The 25768-nt window shown below is 51.2% G+C and overlaps 2 protein-coding genes and 1 long non-coding RNA gene across 6 annotated transcripts in view; 1 reads left to right on the top strand and 2 right to left on the bottom strand.

Moving 5' to 3' along the window:
- LOC139803582 (uncharacterized) overlaps nucleotides 1–12306 on the bottom strand; it is a 247811-nt gene extending 235505 nt beyond the window's left edge. Inside the window, exon 1 of the long non-coding RNA XR_011729059.1 lies at nucleotides 12212–12306. This is a non-coding gene — a long non-coding RNA (uncharacterized lncRNA). The remainder of the gene's footprint in view (nucleotides 1–12211) is intronic.
- The window catches only part of MMP24 (matrix metallopeptidase 24), a 45509-nt gene extending 27826 nt beyond the window's left edge, over nucleotides 1–17683 (top strand). For 3 of the 4 annotated variants that reach the window (XM_071759859.1, XM_071759857.1, XM_071759856.1), the window contains 5 exons: nucleotides 437–598; nucleotides 10048–10262; nucleotides 11373–11511; nucleotides 13631–13897; nucleotides 15370–17683. In XM_071759859.1, the coding sequence (XP_071615960.1) occupies nucleotides 437–598; nucleotides 10048–10262; nucleotides 11373–11511; nucleotides 13631–13897; nucleotides 15370–15707 (1121 nt within the window). In that variant the 3' untranslated portion in view covers nucleotides 15708–17683. The remainder of the gene's footprint in view (nucleotides 1–436; nucleotides 599–10047; nucleotides 10263–11372; nucleotides 11512–13630; nucleotides 13898–15369) is intronic. The other variant, XM_071759858.1, reaches the window with a different exon arrangement.
- Nucleotides 17684–19890: 2207 nt separating this feature from the next.
- EIF6 (eukaryotic translation initiation factor 6) lies at nucleotides 19891–25515 on the bottom strand. Its single transcript, XM_071759869.1, has 6 exons — nucleotides 25291–25515; nucleotides 25122–25207; nucleotides 24164–24339; nucleotides 23123–23299; nucleotides 21864–22045; nucleotides 19891–21135 (listed from the first exon to the last, which is right to left on the bottom strand). Exons 1-6 carry the CDS (start codon nucleotides 25395–25397, stop codon nucleotides 21126–21128), a joined length of 738 nt encoding a protein of 245 aa, XP_071615970.1. The 5' UTR covers nucleotides 25398–25515; the 3' UTR covers nucleotides 19891–21125.
- Between the last annotated feature and the right edge of the window lie 253 nt (nucleotides 25516–25768).

The raw sequence follows: 25768 nt of genomic DNA, 5'->3' as shown, positions 1-25768 counted from the left end.
TCCAGCACTGAGTGGTCCAGGTCAGATCAGAGCCTGGCACCAGAAGACCCAGGAGGGGAACACCACCTCTTTCCCACCATGCAGACTGGCAGTGCTCCCACCTCTCCTGGCAGCAAGTGATGGCATCACAGCAGCCTCCTTGGTTGCCCATGTTCTGTAAACTCTCTACAAAAGAGTCTTCAGTCAGTGTCCTGTCATTCCAGGCCTGTTCCACCTGGTCTGGGGTGGGCATGGTCCTGGGGTGCTGATGGGCTGGGAGCCTCCAGCCCAGTGGCAAGGACTGGGAAAGCTGCACAGACTTTCAGGAGCAGAACCATCTCCAGGGGCTGCTGTGCCATAGGACAGCAAAGTGTTGGCTTCTCAGTTTGTGGGTTGGTGGGGCTTGGGATTGCTGGATCTCTGCACTAACCTGGCTGTACCTTCCTCCTTCCCACAGGGAATGATCTCTTCCTGGTTGCAGTCCATGAGCTGGGCCATGCTCTGGGCCTGGAGCACTCTAATGACCCCAGTGCTATCATGGCTCCTTTCTACCAGTACATGGAAACACACAACTTCAAGCTGCCCCAGGATGACCTCCAGGGAATCCAGAAAATTTATGGTGAGCAACACTCCCCCCTCACCCATTTACACTCAGCTGGAGTCCAAGGAATGCTTTACAGACTCAGGGAGCCCTCAGAATGCTTGGAGCTGGGGGTTGGATTTCCTGCCCCAGGAATTCCGGCTGAGCAGGGAATTCTCCACTCCCTGATCCCCAGCCAGGTGCCAGCTGACTGTGTCCTGTCTGTGCACAGCTTGGGTAACCCAACCCCTGTGATTTCACTGCTGCTCCATCCCTCACTCTGTCCCCAGTCTCAAGGAACACTAGAAAGGGAAAGCCAGGCAGTTCCAAGGCTTCTCCATTAAGGAGCAGCCAGTGCAAATAGAGGGGAAGAAGGTGGAGAACATGGAACATCAAGGAAAGGTAAAACGTGTTTATGCACTCTTTTTTTTTTTTTTTTTTTTCTGTGTATAGAAGGTAGGGAAAAAAGTTTGGATCTGTTCAGGGAGCACTTCACTTCTTTTAATTTCCAGCTGAATATTGTTGTACAATGTTTGCCATGAAGAAAAGAGGGAGAAAAGGGGGCAGAGGGATTATGGGAGAAAACCAAAAGGCTGGAGATGATGTGATGGGATCATGGATATCAGGATGTGAGGAGAAGGACTTCCAGAGTATTATTGGCTGAAGAAGACTCTGGGAGCAGAGGGAAATGCAGGTTTTAAGAGCCCCAGTCAAGGGGAGGCTGAGCTAGAAGAGGGAAATGAATCCAGGTGGTGGCAGCCCCTGGGAAGCAGGTTTTGTCAAACATCCCTGATAGAGAGGTCACTGAACAAACAGGGAACAACTCTGCTCTGTAGCTCTGCAACATCTGGAGCTCCCAGTGGAGCAGACATTCTGTGAATTACACCTGAAAAACACCCATGTGAGATGATGTCAGTGGGACAGTTGGTGTTTCTGAGGGATCAGTGGCAGTCCTGACACTTGCCAACATTTACATCACTGATCTGCTGGTGAATTTTAAATTACTGCTAAGAGAATTTGTGCCAAGACCTGTGAGACTCTCCACAGCACAGGAGGACTTCAGAGCTCTGAACTGTGTCAGGGGCTGGAGTCTGATCTCAAATGTCAATGCCTACAGAAGAGAGCTCTCTCTGGGCTGGTTTTGCTGGCTGGGCACTGGGAAAACCAAGTGTTTGGAGAGGGAGGCAGAGTGCCAGTGAGGTCCAACATTTCAGATAAGAAATAGACCCAGGGGAGCTGGCTCTTCCCACTAGTGCAGCCGAAAATTTCTCTTTGTTGTTCATTACCAGGATGAAATTGCATGTATCATTTCTTTCTGCATATGTTAACCTAGTGTGTAGTCAAATACTCAGGGTATCAGAGACTCTGGATGGTTTTGTGCTGGAGTAAGTATTAAACTTTCATTAAATAACATACTCAAAGTTTCATTTCCAAAAGCAGCTGAAGTGTCATTACACTGTTTCTATTTTGAAATGTTGGTTTAGTTCCTGTGAGCTTTGACTAATAAGAGAGGAAAAAAAAAGAAATTCTAATTTACTGCTGACAGTGCAAATGCAATCAAGAAAATATTACTGTTTTCTCTGTTGTCAGATACCTTTTTGGGAAGGGAGCAGACATGGGATGGCAAAATGCTTCTGCACACTTGTGGTTCAGGCCAGCATCACTTGAGCTGAGCTGGGGACCCAGGGCTGAGCTGAAATGGGGCTCCTGGGCCTGCCAGTGGGGGTGCTGGGTGACACTGGTCAGGGTTGTGAAGACTTTTTAGTGTCCTCAGGGCCCCAGTGGTTGGTGAAAATTCTGCAGAGCATCTGTACAGAGCTGGGACAGAGCAGAGCTCAGCACTGCACATGGCAGCACCACCTCTGAACTTCACTTCTTCTTCACCTGCAAAGGGACACAAAACCTTAGCTCCATACTCTGTCAGGATTCTCTTTTTGCAGTATAATTTGCTTAAAATTTTAACTCTGTTTGAAAAAAAGCATTAGGAGTGATCCTGGTGCAGATGGTCTTTGGGAATTAGTTTGTTGGCTGTGATGGAATCAGGAAAGGGTCTTCCCTGGGCTAGGGAAGGTGGTGGTGGCTGTAGGGATAACTACTCCTAGGAGCAGCTGCTGTAGTAGGAGCTTTATTCCCCAGGCAGAGATTTCATCCCTTAGAGCAGAGCTGCGGCCCCAAACCTAAAGTTTAGTTTTAAATTAGGTTTTATTTTTCTGGTTCACAAAGATAGAAAATGGAAATGGAGAGATGAGACGAGATTGATCCTTTCATTTGAGCTTCTTACAGCTGGGAAGGGATTGCTGAAATGTCCTTCTTGGAGCTTGAGCAGGAACATTCCCCTAAATGAGCCAATTCCACAGGGCCAAGCTGCTTCACTGCACCTTGACAGTGCCCAAAGCTCCCCTGCCAGGGCACCTCCCCAGGACCCAAACCCTGCTGCTTCCTGGCTGCTCTGACTGCAGCATCTGCTCAGTGTCTGTGAGTTGGGAACCTGTATGCAAAATAAATCAGAGAGGCAAAACCTTGCCTGGAGCATCCTTTAAAATCATTTCAATTACAACTCCCAACTTTTTGTTCCACTGAAGTTGATACAACAAGGAGCAAAGTCTCTACTAAAGCCTGAATCTCTTTTGTCTCCTTCCTCTGAAAATAATGAAGTCTGAATGTCTTTTTATGTTGTATCTGTGTGTGTCCATTAGAAATGTTTAAACCTTCCATACAGTGAGTTGTTGAATTTTCAAGTTCTTTTCTGCTGAATTTATTTCCAAACTCAGCTGAAGAGTCAGGTGATTTGAACTCTTGTTTGTGCTCCATGCTGGCTTAGGGTGAGGTCAATGTTTCAAATGTTATTCCCACTCCTGAGCTCATGGTGCTGGAGCAGTGTGGCAGAGCAGGCTGTGAACCAAGTCAGCAGCACTTCCATCCTCTTGTAGATGCTGCCTGTAGCATGTTCCATGACAAAATACTCTGACTGTTCTTTAAAGGGATGCTTGGAGCTGGGAAACCAGACCTTTATCTTCAAATCCCTCTCAAATCCCAAGGCCACAGGGGAATGGTCTCCTCATCACTCAGAGATGGACCAAATCATTAAGTCTGGAGACAGTCTCAAGGATCTGGGTTCTCCCAGCTCTCCCTGAGGATGTGACAGCCTCACACATCTTTTCTGCAGCTCAAGAGGAGAGGTCCCAGGGAGGTTTGGGGTCCAGGGTGGTCATGGAACCCCACCAGGCTCTGCCCAAGGGGCTGAACAGCACCCAGGACCAGCTGGAGCAGATGGCACCTTCTGCAGCCTCATTGCTCCTTTGTACCAAGCAGGGGTCTCATTATCCCCCCCACCTTTTGCCAGGGGTGGCCCACAGAGCAAACCCAGTGTAACCTCCATCCATGCATGAGATTGGTTGTGATGAAACAGCAGAAAAACCTGGTACAAAATGTGGTATCCATGTGGTGATGCTGCATTGGGAGTGGGACCATCAGAACAAGGTCTGGTGTTGGCAGGACCTGCAGGCACTGGGCATGGGCCTGGTTTCTGATAATATCCTGGATGTGAGGAGAGAACAGAGGAACAGCCAAGACCTCAGCTATTGAATCTCCAAGGTCTGGGACCTTTGGATCCATGCCCCGTGGTGCTGAGCTTGTAGGAGGGCAGGGGAGGGCAAATGCATGGCAATAAGAGAGAGCTGGAGGAGTCTGCTCTGGTGCCACCAGACACCAAACTCATCCTCTGTGTTGCATCCCTTCATTTGCACCTTTCCTCCTCTCCACAGACTCTGTTGGAGCCATCAGGAAATGTCAGGGTCACCTCTGGTGCATCCTCTGAGCCTCATCTGCCATGTGCCAGGGGGTGGCTGCCTGGATCCCAGTGGTGTCCTTGGGGAACCTCTGACTCCAGGAGGACTCAGCCACCTCAGCCCTGGAGCTGCAGATGTTGGGGTGAGAGGAGGATCCTGCTGATCCTGCTGCCTCTGGACAAAGAGGGAGCTGAGGGGCAGCCCACCTCTCCTGGGAGGTTTTTCAGCTGATGGAAAAAAAAACCCACTGCTCTATGTGGGTTTATGTCCTGGCTAGGACATACTTCTCTCAAAAAGGTCTGTTTTGTAGTGGAGCAGATGTGAGGTTTCCTGCATTTTTTTGCAGAGGAGAACTGGGCTGGAGCATCTCTCAGAGTCCCAGACTGTCATCATTTGGGGATGTCTGGGAATTTTGGACCCAACTTTCTCATACCCAAAGGAAAAAACCCTACCCGGGGTGCATCCCATTGCAGATCCAGGGGAGCATTCCCTCTGGTTCACAGCAAGGATTTCAGCCCCGGACACTTCCAGGTGGCTGCTCCATCACCTGGGTGGCAGTTGGTCATTCAGAGGCTCAAGAAACCCTTCCTGCCACCCAGTGGTGATTTATGTTTGGACTTGTTCTTAAAGGGCTTTTCTAACCAAGAGGTGTCTGTGGTTCAGTATGGATGTTGGGAACCTTCTGACCCCAGAAGTGCCAAGTACTCTGTGGCCAGGACAGGGGAGCAAGGGCCATGAGTCCTCCCTGAGCTCAGAGCTGCTGTGGATGGGCAGTCTCTGCTCCCTGAGATGCTTTTTGGCATCAAGCTCATGGACCTCTCTGCACTGCCCTGGAGGCTGCAGAGCTGCCAGTTGGGCTTCTCCTGCTCTCCCTGCCCCATTTGGATCACAGACTTTGATCTGGAGCTGAGGACCCTTTCCTGGTCCCCCTTCCCTGGGGCAGCGGGTGCAGAGTGTGCAGCTCAGCTCTGTGCATCTGAGCCCTCCCCATCTGCTGTTCCCAAGTGTCTCTGCCGGCTGGAGTCTGGGTGGCAGATTTATTCTTGGAGTGAATGTTACTGGAATTACTCTTGGAGTGAATATTTGTGGCTGCCCCATCCCTGGCAGTGTTCCAGCCCAGGTTGGATGGGGCTTGGAGCACCCTGGGCTGGTGGGAGGTGTCCCTGACCATGGCAGGGGGGTTGGAACTGGATGAGCTTAAGGTTCCAATCCAAACCACTCCAGGCTTCAGATCAAGCCAGCCCTTTGTTTGCTGGTGGATCATCATCTCCCCTGAGCTGAAGCATCCTCTGCACTGGCAGCTTGGAGAGCAGCTGGGTGTGCAAGGTGCTGAACCTCCAGGCAGGTGTCGTGCAGTTGAGGGAACACTCTGTCAATAGCCAGGAGGACAGCACAATTATATTTTGTCCTCAACTATCGACACAGTGGCTCCTAAATGCCTCCTCTCTCTGTGTTATCTTCACAGGTCACCTTGGTATTCAGATGGTCTGCGACAGAGGAAGCATGAAGGGAGGAGGCTAAGTGCCAGTGGTGGAAGTCACACTCTGAAGGTGATCTGCTGTGACCCAAAAGCTTTCTGACATTCTTTGACTTGGTTGTGATAGAGAAGAAGAAAGTCTTCTTCTCCACACAGTGTCTGTAAAGTTCCAGCAAGCTGTTTCCCTCCAGAATGTAGTTTCCAGCTCCAGGAGGTTTCTTCCCTGCTTCCCACATGGAAGTGGCTGCAGGTTGAGCCCCGGGGGGGGTCCAGCTCTGGTCACACTGTCAGTAGCTGGATGGGTTCAGGTCCAGTTGGATTTCCATGCAGGAACCTCTCACTCAACTTTTCTCTCAGTGAGCTTTGCTGTGACTGATTCTCTGGAGTTGCTTGGAGTTGCAGTGATGGAGGCTGTGGTGTGGCTGAGCTCCTGCCAGGTTTATTCTGTCAGGGGTGGGTGTCAGGGGTGCCCACAATAAACACCAAGGTGCCACCTTCTCATCAGGAACTCTCCTCTTGGTCATCTCTGCTGCTGCTGAACCTGCTACACCCAACCTCTGCCCATCTGCTTTGCAGGCTGGTGACTGTCAGGAGGTTCTGGAAACAGTGGCAAATCAGGGTCTGTGCATTCTGCTTTCCTACCAGGTTGTGCTCTGGAGTGGGCTTAGGAGACAGCATCTTCCTTCAGGGGGGCCTTGGGACCTCAAACAGCCTGGGCTGGTGGGAGGTGTGGGGTGGAAGTGGGTGATCTCTGAGCTCCCTTCCAGCCCAAACCATTCTCTGATTCAGCAAGGGGGAGGTTGTGCTGCTGCTTCCCAACCTCCCTAAGGAGACCAAATTCTGCCAGAGGATTTCCAAGGGATGTGTGGGTTCCTCTGCTCCTTCCATGTCCATCCCTGCTGCCACCCTTAGCTGTAAGTCCACCCTCAGTCAGTGACAAAGCAAAAGCAGCAATTACAATAAAAATGCAATCTCTCTAACCACAAGAGGAGACAGGACTTCAATTGGGATAAATGAGAAGGATTGGAATGCAGAAAAACAAGGAGTGAAAGATAGCAAGGAAAATCCATAGCTGGCAGGAAAAAGTAACAGAGATATTTTAGGTGAAATGACAGAGTCTGTATCCAGGCAAGTTGCAGTTCCACCTGCAAAATGTGTTTGTGGTTCTGGGAGCCTCCCTGGAGCAATGTGCCAGTCCTTGTGTGGGCATTGCCAGAGCAGAGCCACAGGGATGATCCAGGGGCTGGAGCAGGAGGAGAGGCTGAGGAGCTGGGATTGTTCAGTCTGAGAAGAGGAGACTCTGGGGGGACCTCAGAGCTGCCCCCCAATCCCTGAAGGGAACCAGCAGGAAGGATGGAGAGGGATTTTTCGTCAGTGTCCAGTGACAGGACATGGGAAAATGGATTTAAACTGAGGAGAAGAGGTTTAGGCTGGATCTGAGGAAGAAGTTGTTCAGTATGAGGGTGCTGAGCCCCTGTCCCAGGGTGCCCAGAGAAGCTGTGGCTGCCCCATCCCTGGCAGTGTTCCAGCCCAGGTTGGATGGGGCTTGGAGCACCCTGGACTGTGGGAGGTGTCCCTGACCATGGCAGGGGTGGCACTGGGGGAGCTTTAAGGTCCCTCCCAACCCAAACCAGTCTGGGGTTCTGTGATTCTATGTTAAATTTGTAGCATATGAGCACATATGTATTATGTATGAGTATTATAGCCCCTATTGTGCACCTTGCTGTCAGATTCTCTGCATCTCTGTGACACATCAGTCATTGTTATGTTCTTTAGATATTACTCCTATCTCATTCTTTATTTTCCTTTAAAAGAGAGAAAGGAAAAATTAATGTCACCTTCTCATCTTACTGCTCATGGTCACCTCTATAAAACTCTTATTCTGGGTCTCTTCTCTCCCCATGTGGAGGCTTTGGCTTCTTATTTCTGGAAATCCAGAACTGCTGTGGGTTTGAGTATCTGTGTCCATTTGCTGTGTCTGAGAAGCAGAACCAACCCCACATGGCAACCTCAAGCTCCTTTTCCCACTCTGTCCTTCCCAGGGAGCAGTTTGCAGGTGTGACACACGGTGACTTCCTGACCATTCCCTCTCACAGGAGCTTTTTTTAGGTTGCTCCCTGTTCCCAGGCAGCTTCTCCTTGGAGTCTTCCTCACAGTCAGGTTATGAATTTGTTTCCAGCTGCTTCTGACAAGGCAGGGATCCATTCTGTGCTGGTGCTGGTGTCCATCCTCTGCAGCTACCAAGCAGCTCTCTGATGAGGTTGCTCCACTCTGCCAATTCAATTAAACCATGAAAGGAGCTTCTCTGGTCCATCCATGGCAGCACCAGAGCCTCTCTGCTGCTCAGTGCTCCCTGCAAAGGGAAGGAACAAACAACCCCATCTCTCTTGTGCTTCACCAGCAGCATCTGAGGGGCTCATTTAGAAAGGTGATGCTGGTCTGAGTGTGTTGGCAGGGGAATCCTGTCATGTAGGACATGGATTAGGTTTTTTCAGTGCTGTTTCCATCCACTCAAAGCCACGTGGATGGCAGCCGAGGAGCTGGAGGATCCCACTGCTGTGCAGCAGATCCCTGCTGCTTGCTCTGCTCAGGTCCCAGCCAGGACTTACAGTTCCTCAGCACAAACATTTCCTCTCTTCACCAAGCATGGAAATGGTTGGGTTTTAAACTTTATTTATTCAGATACTCTAAGTGGCAGCAGGTGCCATTTTTGTCAGCCACAGCAGGAGCTGTACATGGCTCCTGTGTCCCACCTGACCAGAGCAGAACCTCAGCTTTCTTTGTGTAAGATCCATCTGGGACTCTTTCCCTATTCCCAACCCTCCCTCTGCAGCATGTCCCACCACACTAATCCAGTCCTACCTCCAGGAGCTTCCCAGCAAGAGCCAGAATTGCCAGCTCACTGCCAGCTGCCTGGAGATGCCTGCCCAGCCCCTGGCTGTGTTAGCAAACAAGGTCTGTGCCTCCTACCAAGAATAATCTGTAGGTGCAGCAGGTTTTAGAAGTGGTGTTAAGTAAATAGCTCAGGCCAGGGGAGGGGGGGCTGTGTGGCTCTGGCTGTGCCCTGAGATGTCTGCTGGCAGCCCTGGCATATTTGATGCTTCCCAGAAATGCATCTCCAAGGAGAGCTTTGTGCAGAGGAAATGCCTTTCAGGAACTTCAGTGGGAACCAAAGCCCAGAAACTGCAAATTCAGGAGCATCTCTTCAAAAGCTGAGCTGAAACCCTGCTGTAGATGCTCCCTGGCTAAGGAGGGGTCCAACCCTGCTGCTCCTCTGGCAGGCACTGCCTGGAGACCTTTGCTGGGGAGAAGGCACATATCACCAGCAGCCACATCAGCTTGGGAATTTGATTTGAAAGAATTTTATGGTCTGCTAAGATACTGAGCAATGAACAGCCGAGAATGGAGGGGGTGAAAAATACACAGAACTACACAAATGAACAAGCAAATCCCATTTAATTACATCAGATATAAGACCTCTTGCTTCTAGGAGCCCTCTGCTCATTGCCAAACCAGCTTGTGGCCTTCTCTGAGGAGCAAGAAGAAATCTGTGACTCTCAATTAGATTTGCTCCAGATTTTATCACTGTTCATGAAATCATCCTATGGCAGAGTCAGTTTGAAAGCAGACCTCTGCCCCAAGTCTGTTCCTGGTGGTTTTATAGCTCCTTACACTCCTGCAGCCTTGTCTGAAAGCTGAGCTGGGTGAGGCCCCATGGGGAGAGCTGTGGGGACATCCCCTGAATGCCACCATGGTCCCTGCTCAGCACTGCCCCCAGGGCTCCCCTGGGCTTCTGAGAGCACTTAGACTGCAGCATTGGTTTTCACACCATTTTTTTCCTGGTTTTCCTTTGGTTTTACTTATTACTGTTTTCGTTTGGGGTTTTTTTGTCAACTAAATGCATCTATTCAAGGGTTATTACCTTTCATTTTAGTTGGGAACATGACTGGGGTGGCTTCTCCTTCCTTTTAGCTCCAGCCTCCTTGGGAAGACGTAGGAAAACAGACTGTCTCTTCTTCAGCTCTTCTCACTCCTGTTTTGGGATGTCTTTCACATGTGGATGCCTCTGGTTCTGCTCCCCATTTCTAGGGCAGGAGCACAAGGAGAATGTAGATCCCTGGCAGAGCTGCTCATCCAGCCTGTTGCCTTTTAAAAACCTGCCAGGGCAGCACAGGAAATCCAGGCTTGTTCTCTGGGCTAAACATTTTTCTTTTCACTTCTAGGTCCTCCTGTTGAGCCCCTGGAGCCAACCAGGCCTTTACCAACTCTTCCTGTTCGCAGAATTCACTCCACTTCGGAGCGGAAACACGAGAGGCAGCCCAGGCCCCCAGGTCCTCCTCTGGGTGACAGACCATCCCCTCCTGGCATGAAACCCAACATCTGTGATGGCAACTTTAACACCGTGGCTCTCTTTAGAGGAGAAATGTTTGTTTTCAAGGTACTAAGAATTGCTGCTTACCCACCAGTCTTTCTTTAGTTTTATCGCTGGATCAGATTAATAGAAGGATGAGGTGGTGGCTGTGAAAACAGCTCTGGTGCTCTGAGGGATGAACAGTGTTAGGAGGAAAGGTGAGCAGATTGGCTCTGTAATGTTTGGAAAAAGATCCTGATGGATTCACAAGATCTCCAGGCAGCACTGGGCACTGGCAGAGAATTCAGACACTACTAAGCTCAGCAAGGAGCCACTAGCAAAGCCAGAAAGCAAACCCAGTTTCTAACCAGGGATTAAAGCTTGGTGCCTCCAGAGATGGCAGGGATCAAACTCTGGGCTCCAGGGAGCACTCGGCTTGCCTGAAGCTCCTGGGGAATTTGGGACAGTCCCCTGTACCCTGCAGCCAGGGAGGAAGGAGCTGCTCTGCTCAGTAACCCATGCTAGAGAGTCTTGAATATGGCAAATCATGGTCCTTTTCCAAAACACCTGTAGCTGTCCCTCTGCCCAGTCAGTGTGAATGTGGAGAGGGAGAGAGGGAAGGTCATGAAGCCACATCAGTTGCAGAAAGAATAGTTGCTGAGAATAGTTGAAGGCTGGGGCAGTATCGGGGAAAAGTGTTCCAGGCTCTGTCCTGCTCTGATCCATCCCTGAGCATCCACTACAACTTGAACTAATGATCCAAAGGGCTGTTTAATCCCTCCTTTGTGCCTCTGGACGAGTGCTCCATGCAGTCAGCAGGTGACATGAAGGCTGTGTGGGTCTCCTGTGGTCTGGGAGCTGAGCACCAGAATTCCAGGACAAGTGTGGCATCCCTGGGAGGCGACCTGGAGAGGTCACTGTCACAGAGCTCATAATACCTAGAGCTGTGGCCTTGCTTCCCCCTGATCCTTTTTCCTGCTCCTTCTTCCCACCCTTTTTCACAGCACCAGCAATCAACTTCTCACCCTTTTGGCTGCCCTCTTCCCCACAAGGTGCTTCCCTTGGGCCGGCTTGGAGTCGCCTCCTCTCCGTGCGGTGTCTGGGATGCGGGCAGGGAGCAGGGGATGCTCGGTGCCTCACACCCAGCCTGGCTGGGTGACAGAGCCCTGGTTCTGAAGCAGGTTCTGTTTTCCTCAGGATCGTTGGTTCTGGAGGCTGAGGAACAGCCGGGTGCAGGAGGGGTACCCCATGCAGATTGAGCAGTTCTGGAAGGGCCTCCCCGCAAAGATCGACGCCGCCTACGAGCGCTCCGACGGGAAATTTGTTTTCTTCAAAGGTAGAGTACAGCTGGGGCAGCTGGGACAGTTGGGACAGCTCAGGACAGCCCCCAGCCCACCCCACACCTCTCTTGTGCAGCGTGGAGATAGGGAAAACCATCTGGAGAAGAGGAGACCTTATGGCTCCCCCTCCGCTGCCTCAAGGGAGGCTGGAGGGAGGAGAGAAAGAGCCCCTGGTCCTGAGGGATGGGATAGGAGCAGAGGGAATGTGCCAGGGGAGGTTTAGGCTGATGTTAGGAAACATTTTTTTCCTGAGAGGGCTGTCAGGCATTGGAATGGCCCAGGACAGTGATGGAGTCACCATCCCTGGAAGCATTTAAAAGGCATTTGGAGGTGGTCCTTAGGGACATGGGTTAGTAGTGAGATGATGGTGTTGGTCAGAGGTTGGACTGGGTGAGCTTGGAGGTCTCTTCCAACCTAAACATCTAAGTGTCATGGGGGGACATCTAAACATCTAAACCTCTTCTGTGAAAAGAGGTGCTCTGCATCCTTATCCTGTTTAATGGGGGCACTTCAAGCAACCCCTGATACTTAAAGAGTAGTTCAGGTGGGATGGCCTTACCAGGGCAGTCTCTGCTCATAGTGAGTAGTGGAATTATAGAATAACAGATTGGTGTCGGTCAGAAGGGACCTTAAAGGTCATCTGGTTCCAACCCCCTGCCATGGGGGGTGCACATGGGCATGGAATCACAGAATCACAGAACCATCTGGGTTGGAAAGTACCTCTGAAACCCTCAAGTCCAACCCTTGATCCACTCCCCCCGTGGTTCCCAGCCCATGGCACTCAGTGCCACATCCAGGCTCTTTTTAAATATCTCCGGGGATGGAGAATCCCCCCCCTCCCTGGGCAGCCCATCCCAATGTCTGATCACCCTCTCTGCAAAGAATTTCTCCTAACATCCAACCTAAACATCTGAAGCTCTGCCAGGAGAGGTTTAGGTTGGATATTGGGAAGAAATTCTTAAGCCCGTGGCCTCTTGTCTTGTCTCTGCCTGGGAGCAGAGCCCAACCCCCCCTTGGCTCCAACCTCCTTTCAGGGAGTTGTAGAGAGTGATGAGGTCTCCCCTGAGCCTCCTCTTCTCCAGCCTCAACACCCCCAGCTCCCTCAGCCCTTCCTCACAGGACTTGTGCTGGATCCCTTCACAGCCTCCTTGCTCTTCTCTGGACCTGCTCCAGCACCTCAATCTCCTTCCTGAGCTGAGGGGCCCAGAACTGGACACAGGACTCAAGCTGTGGCCTCCCCAGGGCTGAGCACAGGGGCAGAATCCCTTCCCTGGACCTGCTGGCCACGCTGTTCCTGAGCCAGCCCAGGATGCCACTGGCAAGTTGGCTTCCATGGAACTTGGCTTCCGTGTGGTAACAAGAAATAACTCCTATTTCCCAGGGAGTCTTGGTCTCCTGCCTATCTCCTTGAGCATGGTTTGGCAGGGAATTAGGGCCTCTTCAAGCACAGGGCACTCCCAAAACACATTTCTGGACAATTGTCTCCTAAAGAGACAAACTGACCAACCTTGTGCCCACGTTAGCACTTTGTGGTGTGACAGTGTCTGAACAGGATCCTGTAACTGGAGAGCAAGCTGTGGGCAAGGCAGGGTGGCTGGAAAGCAGCAGCATGGCCACAAAGTGCCTGCTCGTCTGGATTTATGTCTGCAGCTTCAGTTCCTCAGCTCAATAAACTGTAGTAAAACTTGAGAAAGCTCAGAGAAAGGGATCAAAAAGTATGAGCTGACCTCCTACAAGGATTTAGTGGTTCAGGTGGTGTAGGACTGATGGTTGGACTTGATGATTTTGAAGGTTCTTTCCAATCATGATGATTCTATGAGGAGCTCCTCAGCCTGAATGATGGCAATGAGAGAGGGCTCTGAGCTCTTGACTGTCCTAGAGAAGGGAACTGGGACAGGGCTGTGTTTGCAAGAGATGTAAATCTCTTCCAAAAGAAGAGCTGAGCAGCAGCAAATGAATTCAGGAGGTTTCAGGTTCCAGATGAAGAGGAGGAGCTGCTGCTGCACATTACACAGGATCTGGAGGTTTCCACCATCCTGTGGTCCATGCACGTGCACATCACGTACATACGTGTGCTCAAATCTGTTTCTTCTTTGTGTCCTGGTTCATCTCTAGGAGATAAATACTGGGTTTTTAAGGAGGTGACAGCAGAGCCAGGGTACCCACACAGCCTGGTGGAGCTGGGGAGCTGCCTGCCCCGGGAGGGCATCGACACGGCGCTGCGCTGGGAGCCCGTGGGCAAAACTTACTTCTTCAAAGGTGACAGGTACTGGAGGTACAACGAGGACAAGAGAGCCACAGACCCAGGCTACCCCAAGCCCATCACCGTGTGGAGAGGGATCCCTCAGGCTCCCCAGGGAGCGTTCATCAGCAAGGAGGGCTGTACGTACCTGCAGGGGTACCCGGGGGCACCTCCCTGCCTTGGGAGTGGGGTTGTGGGGTGTGTCTGAGTTTTGCCTGAGATAGGACTCAGAAGTCCTGGGGTCCCCATGACACCTGTGAGCCCTGGCAGGCTGAGATCATTCCTGACCCTCATCCCACCCCATGTTCCTCCTCAGCTGCCAAAACACATCATAGTGCCAGCTGTGGGTGAGGGGAAGGGGACTTTGTCAGGTTCTGCTGCCACAGCAGTCCCCACCTGAGTTGTCCTGGCTCCAGGTTGCCAGGATGCTGTAATTTACATTTTCCTCTTAGTTTCCCACCTGTAGGAAACAGAGTGTAGCTCCCTCCCTCTGCTGCAGGCTCCTACTTGCCTGTTGTACTTTGAAGTTATCCATGCTCTGAGCAGGAGGTTGAACCTCCAGAGGCTCCTTTCAACACATTTATCTCTTATTTCAAGATCTCTTCCTCTCCTTCCACATGAGGAAAGAACTAAAAGAGTCTTGTGCTGTTGAGAATGGGTTTGAGTTTGGGGCTGTGCTGTGAGATGAGGGTTGCAGGGCTGGGCTGGAGGAGAGCACTGAGGAGTCACCCAGCTGCAGGACAAAGGCAGGAGACAGCTTCTCTTTCTCTTTTTTCTTCTCTTTCTCTTTCTCTTTCTCTTTCTCCTTCTCTTTCTCTTTCTCTTTCTTCTCTTTCTCTCTCTTTCTCTTTCTCTTTCTCTTTCTCTTTCTCTTTCTCTTTCTCTTTCTCTTTCTCTTTCTCTTTCTCTTTCTCTTTCTCTTTCTCTTTCTCTTTCTCTTTCTCTTTCTCTTTCTCTTTCTCTTCTCTCTTTCTTTCTCTTTTTCTCTGCTCTCCTTTTTTTTTCCCTTCTAATCACTTGAGTGAACAGGAGATCAGTCATCTGAAGAAGTGAGGGTACTTCAGAGAACACTTAGCATAAACCATCAGCCCTTTATCAAAGCAAGGCAAGACTGCTTCTTAACAGAGGCCAAATCTTTTGGATTCTGTGGCCAAAAGGACTCATTCAGTGTTTGCTCCCCAAGGCTGAGTGAACAGAAACCTTCAATATTCTCTCAGACACTTTTGCACCCAGGCACACACTGTCATTCTGCAGATGACTTTTCAGTGATGTTGAGCCCATATTTACAGGTGCTTTGGCAAGAAAAGTGGCTCACTGCACACCACTTGTAGTTAGTTGAGATTTTCTCCTTCACAGCTTGTCTTGGCCAGGCTGGAATGGTGCTCTGTGGGCAGCACTGCACCCTCAAGCCTGAGCTGTGGTTTCTCCTTTAAATCCGAGCTCCAAAGCCACCTTCACTTCTCCAGAGGTTTGGGATGTGAATGGGTTTTGTTGGGCCAGGCAGGTGGCTCCTCCAGCCTTTCCAGCTCCCTGCACACCCTCAGCCCAGCACAGCCCCTGGGGCTGGGCAGGGGGTGGGTGCTAAGACCCCTTCTCCATTGTTTTCTCCTAGTTTACACCTACTTCTACAAGGGGAAGGAGTACTGGAAGTTTGATAACCAGAGGCTGAGCGTGGAGCCAGGCTACCCCAGGTCAATCCTCAAGGACTGGATGGGCTGTAACCAGAAGGATGTTGAACGAAGCAAGGACCGACGCCTGCCCCACGACGACGTGGACATCATGGTGACAATAAATGATGTGCCCAGCACTGTGAACGCCATCGCTGTTGTCATCCCCTGCATTCTGTCCCTCTGTATCCTCGTCTTGGTATACACCATCTTCCAGTTTAAAAACAAAGAGGTGCAGCAGAATGTTGTGTATTACAAAAGACCTGTGCAGGAGTGGGTATGACAGAGCCTGCTGCACGGTGCCACTCGTTGGTCTGATGAGGACAATGGACAGAAAAAAAGAAAAGGAAAAAAAAAAAAGGAAGAAAAAAGAAAAAAAGGAAAATAGAAAATAACATTCAGAAGCCTAGCAAACGAAACTACTTCAGCAACCTACTCGTTTTGGACAGCCTGGGACTGAAAGAAGCAGGAAAACTGGAAAAAAATACAGGCAGCCTTGCAGTGTGGAGCCTCTTCCCTTGGTACTGCCCGAGTGGCAGTGTCAGCCCTGCAGTGCCACAGGCTCACAGCCAACAGCAGAGTTCTCAAAACAGGTGTCAACTGACCTGGGAAACCTCCTTCAGTTCCCTGCACCAGTGCTCCCTGTTAAACCCAGCATTCTCCAGTGTAGCTAAAAATCACCTCTGAACAGAACCATTTTTTTAATAGCTGTCTCATAAATGAATTAAGATCATGAAACCTATGAACAGGAACAATTCAGTATCTTAAGCAGAAGACATTCTGATGCTGAACCATTCTAAAAGATCTTCTTAGTTTATTACAAAATCCAGGGAATGACCTGGATACAATTTTCCAATACCTGCTGGTCAGATGTTTTGTACATTCATAACAAACCCACGCTGCCACTCAGCACAGTGCATGAGGAACCCCAGCACCCTCCAAGAGGTTGAGCAGTGCAGAGCAGGAGCTCGAGAAGCACCAAACCAGACACCAGAATTTACCTGGCAACATCAAGCCCTAGACTGGGACAATCTGAAGACAAAATAATTGGGTCTAAAAAAACCAAAAAAAACCCAAACCAACCAACCAATCATGGAAATACACATTTTTGTTTTGGGAGCCATTCATGAAAGAAATATTTAAATGGCACATGATGGTGTTTTAAGCTCCCATCAGTGAGAAACAATGAACCAGTGTTTACTGAGGTCCTGAGAAACATGTACAGATGCAGACTGCACTCTGCCCCTGATAAGATGCTGGGAAAAGATGAATTGTTGTTACGTGGCATGTGTAACTAGGTTGTGGAATTTGTATGTTGGGTTTTGGGAGAATGGAAATGTTTGTTTGGAGTGCAATCATGGTTATATTTTGCTGAAATAATCAAGGTACAATAAGAATTAGGCCTGTTTGTAAAACTAAATCCAGTCCCTGTAGATGTTACAAACATTGTATGCCTTCAAAAATTTTTTTTTTCTTTTTTTTTTTTCTTTTTGTTTTTGCTCACTTCTTCACAGGCAAGTATTTGGCAAGGCCCAAAGCAAGCGTGCCACACGTTAGAATGAGTTCATCACAAGCCCCATTTTGACATAAAAATCAGGTAAAGGTTAGAAAAATATCTGAATTTTCAGCTAGTAGCTTTTCACAGGTCTCTTCTTGCAACAGCAGCTTCTGCTCATCCCTCTGACAGCTGTGAATGGTTTAGGTCCTAACCACAAGCTCAGCCCATTTTGCTGCCAGTGCTGAAGTTTCTGTTGGGTATTTCTTTGAGTGAAAGAAGTTTCTTGCAGTGCAGCTGCACTGTTCAGCCCTCTCCAGAACTCGTGTGAGCACAGAACTCTCTGCAGGCTCACCCCAGGGACCTGGTGAGCAGCCTGAGCCCTCTGCCTATAACTGAGTTTCACTCAGTGCAATGGAAGTGCAATGCATAGAAGTCAGTAGGGAAAAAGTGCAGCTTTATTACATCAGACCTGAAAAAAAAAAAAAACAACCCCAAAATGAATCCAAGAATGACCAACATGCTAGAAATATTCCTAATTACCACGATGAGGAAGGAAGAAACAGGAAGATTGTCAGCATTCTGATTTTTCTAACTAGTGCTCAAATATTGCCATGGGGAAGCAGGACAGACAAACAGAGCCCACTGGGACTGCAGACCACGTGGTCTCCAACTGTATTTTGTCCTTCATAATCAATTTCCATAGCCAAGCTGTTTATTGTGTTTAAACATTAAAAAAAAAACAAAAAAACCCATACACCAAACCTACAAATGTTTTACAAAATAAGACAGAAGCTGATAGATGCAAAACTTTGAATTTTAGTGACAAAATGTGATAAGGTCTCATGATGGGTGGAGTGCCAAGGACCAAATCTGAGCTACTAATCAGAAACCCCCATGCTACCCTGTCCATTTCTAGGTGTTCTCCAGGGGTGCTGGGATGCACATGCCCACCACAGCCACATCTCTGCCCTGCCATCTCCTCTGGGACAGCCCAAACCTTGGAGCAGCTTCCAGCAGCCATCATTAAACAAACATGGAAAAAAATTTACAACCTGGAGAAACACCTGCTGCTGTCTGTGGTTTGTTTGGGGTTTTTTTAAACTCCTGCCCCAAGGCGGATTTTCACAGAACCATGGAATGTCAGGTTGGAAGGGACCTCAAGGATCCTCTGGTCCAACTCTTCTAATATTATAGAATTATTATTATATATTCTAATATTATTATTTACATGAGATGTCTCAGCACCCCATCGAGCTGGGACTTCAAACTTTCCAGGGTGGGGGAATTCACCCTCCCCTCCCCCTTGGAAACCATTCCAAGGTCTGACTGTCCTCAGAGTGAAAAATTTTCTTCTTGTGTCCAATTGGAATCTTGCCAGGAGCAACTTGTGCCCTTGTCTTGTCCATGGGACTCCTTGGAAATAGGGAGTTCTCCATCTTCTTTGTAGCTGCCCTGTAAGTTCTGGAACATAACAAGATCTCCCCTGAGCCTTCTCCAGGCTGACCAGTCCCAATCTTCTCAGCCTCTGCTCACATTCCAAGTGCTCTGAGCATCCTCGTGGCTCTTCCCTGGTTCCTCCTCAGTCTCTCCACATCCTTTTTGTGCAGCAGGGACCAGAAGTGGATGCAATAGGTGGAGCAGCAACTGGAGCTGTTCCTCAGGCAGCTGTGGGGAGCTGGGACCCTGCTGCAGGGCTGAGCTTTCCCCAGAGCTGGGGAAAGTTGAGCAGAGTTGCTCCAAACAACCTGAGAAACCTTTGGTGTCCCTGAGAACTGCTCCCTGTCTGCCCCCTGCTGCAAATCACAGAATCCTGGAATCCTTAAGGTTGGCAAAGACCAAAGTCCAACCATCAACCCAGCACCACCAGCCACCTAAACCATGTCCTGAAGTGCCACATCCACGTGGATTTTTGGGCACTTCCAGGGATGGGGACTCCACCACTGCCCTGGGCAGCCTGGCCCACTGCCTCACCACTTTCAGTAAAGACATTTTTCCTCATATCCCATCTAAGTGTTACAGACCTGAGCTTCCCAGGGGTGTGAGGTGCTCCTGTGGGTGTTTGAGGAGCCAAGAAAGAGCCCTCAACAGTGACAAGTGACAGTGATGGTGAGGGGTGACCCAGTGCTCCCCAGCACCATCCCATTCACCCCTGGAGCCAGGCACAGCCCCAGGGCCCAGCACCTGCTGAGCAAGGGTCCCGTGGGCAGCCACGGGCAACAGCAGGAAACACTCCCTCCTTCCCCCCAGCCTCTTCTGGACTTTTACTTGACAGAAGGCCCAAAATTTAATGAACAACAAAGTAGAGACATATTAGCTAAAAATATATGGGAAAGCTTGGCACCCACTGTGCAACACTTGCATCTCATCTACAGGAGATAAAGGTGCACCACAGATTTACAGATGTTGCTTCATTTGAACTTTCTTTTCCCAACCAACTCTGTTGTTTGCTTTTTTGACCACTACTAAGGGCTGAGCACACATCTTGGTTCCAACACCTACCTTCAGGTCAAGAATTTGCTCTCCTGCTGCTCAGAGTTCAGCACTTCAGGGGTGAAATTTGGACTCTTGACCCCACCAGGCTCCACACCACGTTCAGCTCCACTCCATCTGCTTTGTCTCCACCCATCAGGCAGGATGGGCAAAGCTCCTGCACTGATCAGCAGGACACAGCAACCTGAACTCCCTGGCTCCCACCAGAGCTCCCTGAGAAAATCCTGGGAAATGGAACCAATTACTTTGACTTTTTTTCCCCATCCTCAAGCCTTGTTGAGAGTTTCCCTCCCATCCCAGGGGATCACTCACTCAGGGTCCCCCAAGAGCCCCTGGAACAGAAACCTGCCAAATGCCTTCAGGAAACACAAGTAATGTTACAGCATCTCCAGACCTCTCTGGACTCAAGACATCCACAGGTCTTTTAAGACCCAATTTGCCATAAAAACACCAAGGTTAAACTCCCCCATACCACGTATCCATGACTTTCCCAATTCCATTCTTTATTATAGTGTCTGTTCCCTTGTACATAGGTCCATCTTTTTAGTTCACAATTCCCAAAACCCCTCATTCAGAACAGGGATCCCTTTTACCACCTCCCCAGTTCCCAGACTTCAGCTTTTGTGAGGAGCCACCCCAGCCAGCAGCTCCCTGCTCTGCTCTCCATTACTTTGCAGATCACAGTCCCCAGCCTGGTGCCAGCATCTCCCCCCCCGTAAGGATTTGGATTACTCACAGACTGGGTGATTTTTTCCATGTTAACACACATCAGATCACTGATACAAACCAGGGTCCCTGCCAAGCAGCCAGAATGCATTTACAGCCATTGAAGAGAAACATTTGCAGCCTTGCTCATTTCACAGCTGCTGCAAACACCCCAGCACCAGCAGTGAGTCACTGCCCCCCTCTGAGGTGGCCAAAGGAAAGCAGCTGCTCACTAAACACTGAGCTCAGAGGAGGAGACCCTGCAGTCAGGTGCCCAGGAGGATCAGTCCCCCCCTGCCAGAGGGGCCCCAAACACATTGCGAGGGGTAGGAACAAGGAGCCTGTGAGCCATGGCACAGGAAGGTTTGCTGAGCTGCCTGGAGATGGCAGGCCCTGGCTCAGGTACCATCCAGACAACACAAAAAAAAAAATTTTCTTTGTTACAAAATCTGAAACACCAGAGGGGGAAAAAAGAGCTCCTGCCACAGTGCCTCAGGACAGTGCTCCTCAAGAGAACTGAGGGGAGGGCTTCTGAATCAGTGTGTGGCAAGTAACTTGCTGTGGTTTTGGGGCTGGACATGGAAGGAGCTCTCATCTACAGCAGAAACACCACCCTGGGAAGAGAGGGCAGTGCCAGGGGTGCTGAACCAGGCTGCTGGGCAGCACAACCCTGATGTGAAGGCAAAATCATCTCTAATGATCAAGAGCCACAAGAGTAAATACCAGGAGCCAACTGGAGGGGCTCAGCCAGCATCACAAAATGAGAAAGCTAAAGAGCTGGAGAATGTCAGCAAAGGGATAGAGAGCATTCCAGATTTGCAGTTTATGTGCACAATTTGTCAGGTTTTGTAATAATATTTAAGTTTACAAAAGCACTAGAAAGAGTTGGTTTTGTAGCCTCTTCCTTGGGCCTGCAGAAACATCAGGAGGTCCAGGTGGCTGTGATCCAAAGTGCAGCTGGACATTCCACTCCTCAGGAGCTTTCTGGAAAGCAGGGACCAACACTGCTCATGTCAAGCTGCAAAGACAACACAAAGGGGTCTCAGAGACAAGCACAGGAGGCATTTCAAAACAGTGCCAGTCACCAAGGCCCAGTCAGAATTTCCCTTCCTAGAACACAAGGGTGTTGCACGAACCGAATGTCGTTGAGAGCGGGAGCTCAGAACCGAGACCGGAGACAGGAGCTATTGGTGATCTTGGTTAGCAGTGAGGACTAACAGCAACCAGCCTAGCACCAATCCTGCTCAGGAATGAGCTGCCTGGCTACACCCAGCCTCACCTTTTATTGGCTCTAGGTCTTGAGCATGCCCAGTGGGGCCAGCCCTAACTGGGCACAGGTGAGACTGATCACCGGCCTGGCTCATTTCCTGGCAAGTCCTGGCACCTGTTTCCTACACAAGGGTCTCAGGAAAGAGGGAAACTGACCCAGTGGCTGCTACAGCCAGCTGTGAGAGCAGAGCTGTCCAGCTGGCAAAGGCAATGCACTCAGTGCCTGGGTGGTTATCACAAGCTCAGAGCAAGTTTACCTTTGGCTGTGTGCTCAGAGACATCAATTGCCAAAAAACAACTGGTTTCAGGATTAAAGGCCAGGTTGGATGAGCATCAACCCCCACTGGGAGGTGTCCCTGCCCATGAGCTGGAACTAGAAAATTTTTAAGGTCCCTTCCAACCCAACCCGTCCTGTGACTCTGACAGTAAAAAGTTGCCTGTTCTGGTGCTGTCTGTGCAGAGCTGGAGCCTCCTTACCTGTCGATCAAGGAATCTCTCATGTTGGTAGCAATGGTGCTTGGCTGAGCTTCGTTGAGTTTGAAGATGCTCTCAATGACAGAGAGCTCAGTGCTGGTGGTGTCCAGGCCACAGAAGGCACACCAGTCATTGACCACCATCCCTGCTGCAATCACCTCACTGCCACGGTTCACAGTCCCAGCCTGGCAGAGAGGGAGCAGCCAGAGTCAGCAGCACAGCCCTGCACTGCCCCAGCCCCCCTCAGCACAGCCCTGCACTGCCCCAGCCCCCCTCAGCACAGCCCTGAGGGCAGGAGGAACAGGGAGGCCTCAGCCCAACACCCCTGAGAAGATGGAAGCTGCTGCCAGCACCCAAGTTCTGGGTGAGGCTGCACCTCGAGTGTTGTGGGGACCACAGGAAGGACCTGGAGAGGGTGCAGAGGAGGGAAATGGGGTGAGTGGGGGTCTGAGGAAGGGGCTGCATGAGGAGAGACTGCAGGAGGAGGAGGAGGTTGAGATCTTATTGCCCTCTACAGCTCCTTGAAAGGAGGTGGTAGTGAGGTGGGTGTTGGCCTCCTCTCCCCAGTGACAGGGCAAGAGGAAAGGGTTTCCACTTCTGCCAGGGGAGGTTCAGACTGGATCTTAGGAAAAATGGCTTCACAAAAAGAGTGGTGAAGAACTGAACAGGTTGCCCAGGGAGGTGGTGGAGTCACCATCCCTGGGGCTATTAAAAAAACAGCTGTGGTGCTCTGGGAGAGGATTCAGTGGTTAAGGTGGTGTAGGACTGGCAGCTGGACTCATCCCTTCCAACCAGGATGATTCCATGATTCTAAGTTACAAAAAATTTCAGATAAAAAGATTAATGGACAATCTTCAGTCTCTAGAGAGAAAATTTGTCTGGCATTCTGTGAAATAAAATCTGACAAGGAGGAAGCATAAAGCTGCAGCAGTCATGAAACTCACAAATCCAATGGAGCAGGCACTGGACTGATTACCCATTTTTCTTTTTTCTTTTAAACCCTGGCTTTGGCCAAAGCACAGACAATCTCCCCTTCTGTGTGAATCAACTGGCACAACTGGGACAATCCCAGCAGACCAATGAGTAATGGTGTCAAGCAGGAAAGGTGTTAAGGGGAAGGGTCTTGGCAGACTTGGCCTGTTCAGTCTCTTCATCTCCCACATGGAACAACTCTGGAGAGCAAAAGGATCCAGCAGCCCAGGAGATGTGAAGTGGGTTGGGTGGGAGTGGCAAGAGAAAACACAAACCCACAAGAGTCTTACCACAAGTGGGACCTGGAGCAGTGAGGAGAGCTCATCCTGATCATCAATGGAAGTTTTGGGGTGTACAATTCCTCCTTGGTTACTAAAAACACAGTAACTTCCCACTAGCACCTGATCTGCTACTGTTTGTCTGAAAACCTCCACCTTCAGAACATCTGCCAGGATCTCTTCTGTCTCCTGCAAACAGGAAGAGAGAACAAAGCCCTCAGAAAAATGTTATCACAGCAAGTGAAGTCAACCAGTCCCTGCAGGCAGCCCTCACTGGGACCCTTTCCACCCATGGAAAGCCCCTCAGGCTCTCACAACCCATCTGTTACAAAATGGCAGAGCTGGGCCTCCCACTGAGCACAGCTCCAGCCCTGCAGGGACACACTCACTGCCTCCTCCCTGGGCTGGAGGGCATTTTGGCAGCAAAACCCCTGGGCATTCCCAGCCCTTTGCCCTCCCCTTCTCTGCAGCTCTAAGAACTTCCTGCTCCTGCACCAGGTATTCACTGTGAATCATTTTCATTTCCTCCCCACCCAGTCCACCTGCACTTTCACACTTACTAAATCACAACATGCTGCAAAGCCCCTTCCCCACCCCCTTGTTTCCCCTTTGCACTCTGAGCACCAGGTCCCATTTCCTCATCACCTTCACACAAACTGAAAGGAGGCTGCACAGCCCCTTGCTGCCCACAGCCACACCACACACCTCTCCCTCTTGCTACTCAGTTCTCAAGCAAAAAGCAGCAGCAACTTTGCCTCCTTTGCCCTTCTTGTGCACATTCACAGAAGAACCTCCATTTTCCTTTCCTCTCTCTGCACCCACAGCTGCTTGCAGCCACCACACATTCCAGCCAGCTCAGCAGGAGCTTTAACCCCTGCTGGGCTCCTGACTGAAATCTTCTTTTTTCTCTTGTTATCACACACATTTCCACTCACTTCTCCATCCAATTTCACACACCCGAGTTGCACCCAACCCCACACTTCCCACAAGGAGCAGCCAGTGCAGCTGCTGGGTGTGAGGGCAGGGTCCCCAGCCCCCAGGACAGATAAATACCCTGTCCAGGTCAGGGTGGACAAGGGCCACGTAGTCATTGCAGGTGGTGACGTTGCCCAGGGCCGAGAGCCTCTCCTCCACGCGCTGGATCCGCACGGACTCGGGGAGGCTGTTCCTGATGTGCTGCAGCTCCTGGTCTGTTGTGCTGCTGGGGACCAGCAGCCCGTGTCTGTTCCCTGAAATGAACCAAAAAAAAAATCAGTTTCCCCAGGGCTTCCGACTTTCCTGATGGTCCCGGAGCAGTGTGAGCTGCCCCTGCCCCCCCACCCCTCCCAGGGGAATGAATGAATAAATAAATAAACAAATAAATAAATAAACGATGTCCCTATGGACAAACACAGCCCCGAGGGGGGAGGACCCCAGGCTGGGCAGAGCCTCAGAGCAGGGATGGGTGAGCAGCACCAGCTTTAATCACCCCACTTCTGCATCACAACTAAAGGAACCCGGAGCTTCTCCAGGGAATTCCTGGACTGGGAATTTCAGTCTCACCCCGGAAGGTGCAGATGCTGCCTGAGTGTGCTGGGACAAAGCAGTGAGACCGAGGGGCAAAGATGTTCTGTTCAGAGGAACCGAACCGCGGGCAGAACCCCGTCTGGCTGCCCAGGCTCTGCCCAGCAGAGGAACTCCCTGACCCGCAGCTCATGAACACCTCCCCGGGCTCTGCTGCTCCCCATCCCTGCCCCAGAGACACGGCCCTGCCCACGGACTGGCGCGGCTTCCAGTCCCCGCCAGCCCCACGACACAACCCCCCTCCCCCTCCCCTCTATTCCTCGGCGAGGTTTAACTCTTCCGCTTTCGCTCTTCCTCTTCAGGCGCTTAAAGACAGACAGACAGACACAGACAGACAGACAGACACAGACACACTGCGGGGCGCTGCCCGCCGGGCTCTCCCCGCAGTCAGACCCCGCGGAGCACCGGGGGCCGTTTCCCCGCTGCCCCCGGCCCGCCCCGCACCTACCCACACACATTCTGCCGATGATGCGGCAGCCGGCGATGGAGGCGTGCACCACCGGGATGGTCCCGAAGAGTTCCCCTTCGAAGACGCTGCAAGGAGAAAGAGCCGTCAGGGCCCTGCCCGGGGCTGGCGGGGAGCGGCAGGGCCGGGCCGGGCCTCGGGGCTCCCTCACCTGTAGAAGTTCTCGGAGCCGCCGATGGCCACGAGGCAGTAGGCGTTGGTGAGCTTGGCGAAGCAGCCCAGCTCGTTGTTGTTCTCGAAGCTGGCGCGGACAGCCATGGCGGGACGGGACCGAACCGGACAGGACCGAAGCGGCGGGGCCGGGACGTGAGGGGAGCGGCGGCCTCCACCTCCCGCACGCGGCGGCACCCCTTCCGCTTCCGGCCCTGGAAGGGGTGGGGCAGAGCGGCTCGTGCCGCGCCTTGTGGCCACAGCGCCACCCCCGGCCTGGAGGATCGCGGGAGGCTTCGGGGCGGGGCTCGGCCCGGGGCTGCGGTACCGGTACCGAACCTGCCCCTCCCAGGGCACCGCACCCGCCCTCCTCCCGGTACCGCACGGGCACCGCGTGCCCGGGCACACCCGCAGAGGCCGAGGCCACCCGGGACTGCAGGGACGCGGCACCCCGGACACCCCCGGGCACCCCCGGCCGA

Source organism: Heliangelus exortis, chromosome 16 (assembly GCF_036169615.1).
Source record: "Heliangelus exortis chromosome 16, bHelExo1.hap1, whole genome shotgun sequence".
Classification (NCBI taxonomy): domain Eukaryota; kingdom Metazoa; phylum Chordata; class Aves; order Apodiformes; family Trochilidae; genus Heliangelus; species Heliangelus exortis.
Note: the sequence above shows the minus strand (reverse complement) of the source record. Positions and strands in the feature narration are given on the sequence as shown.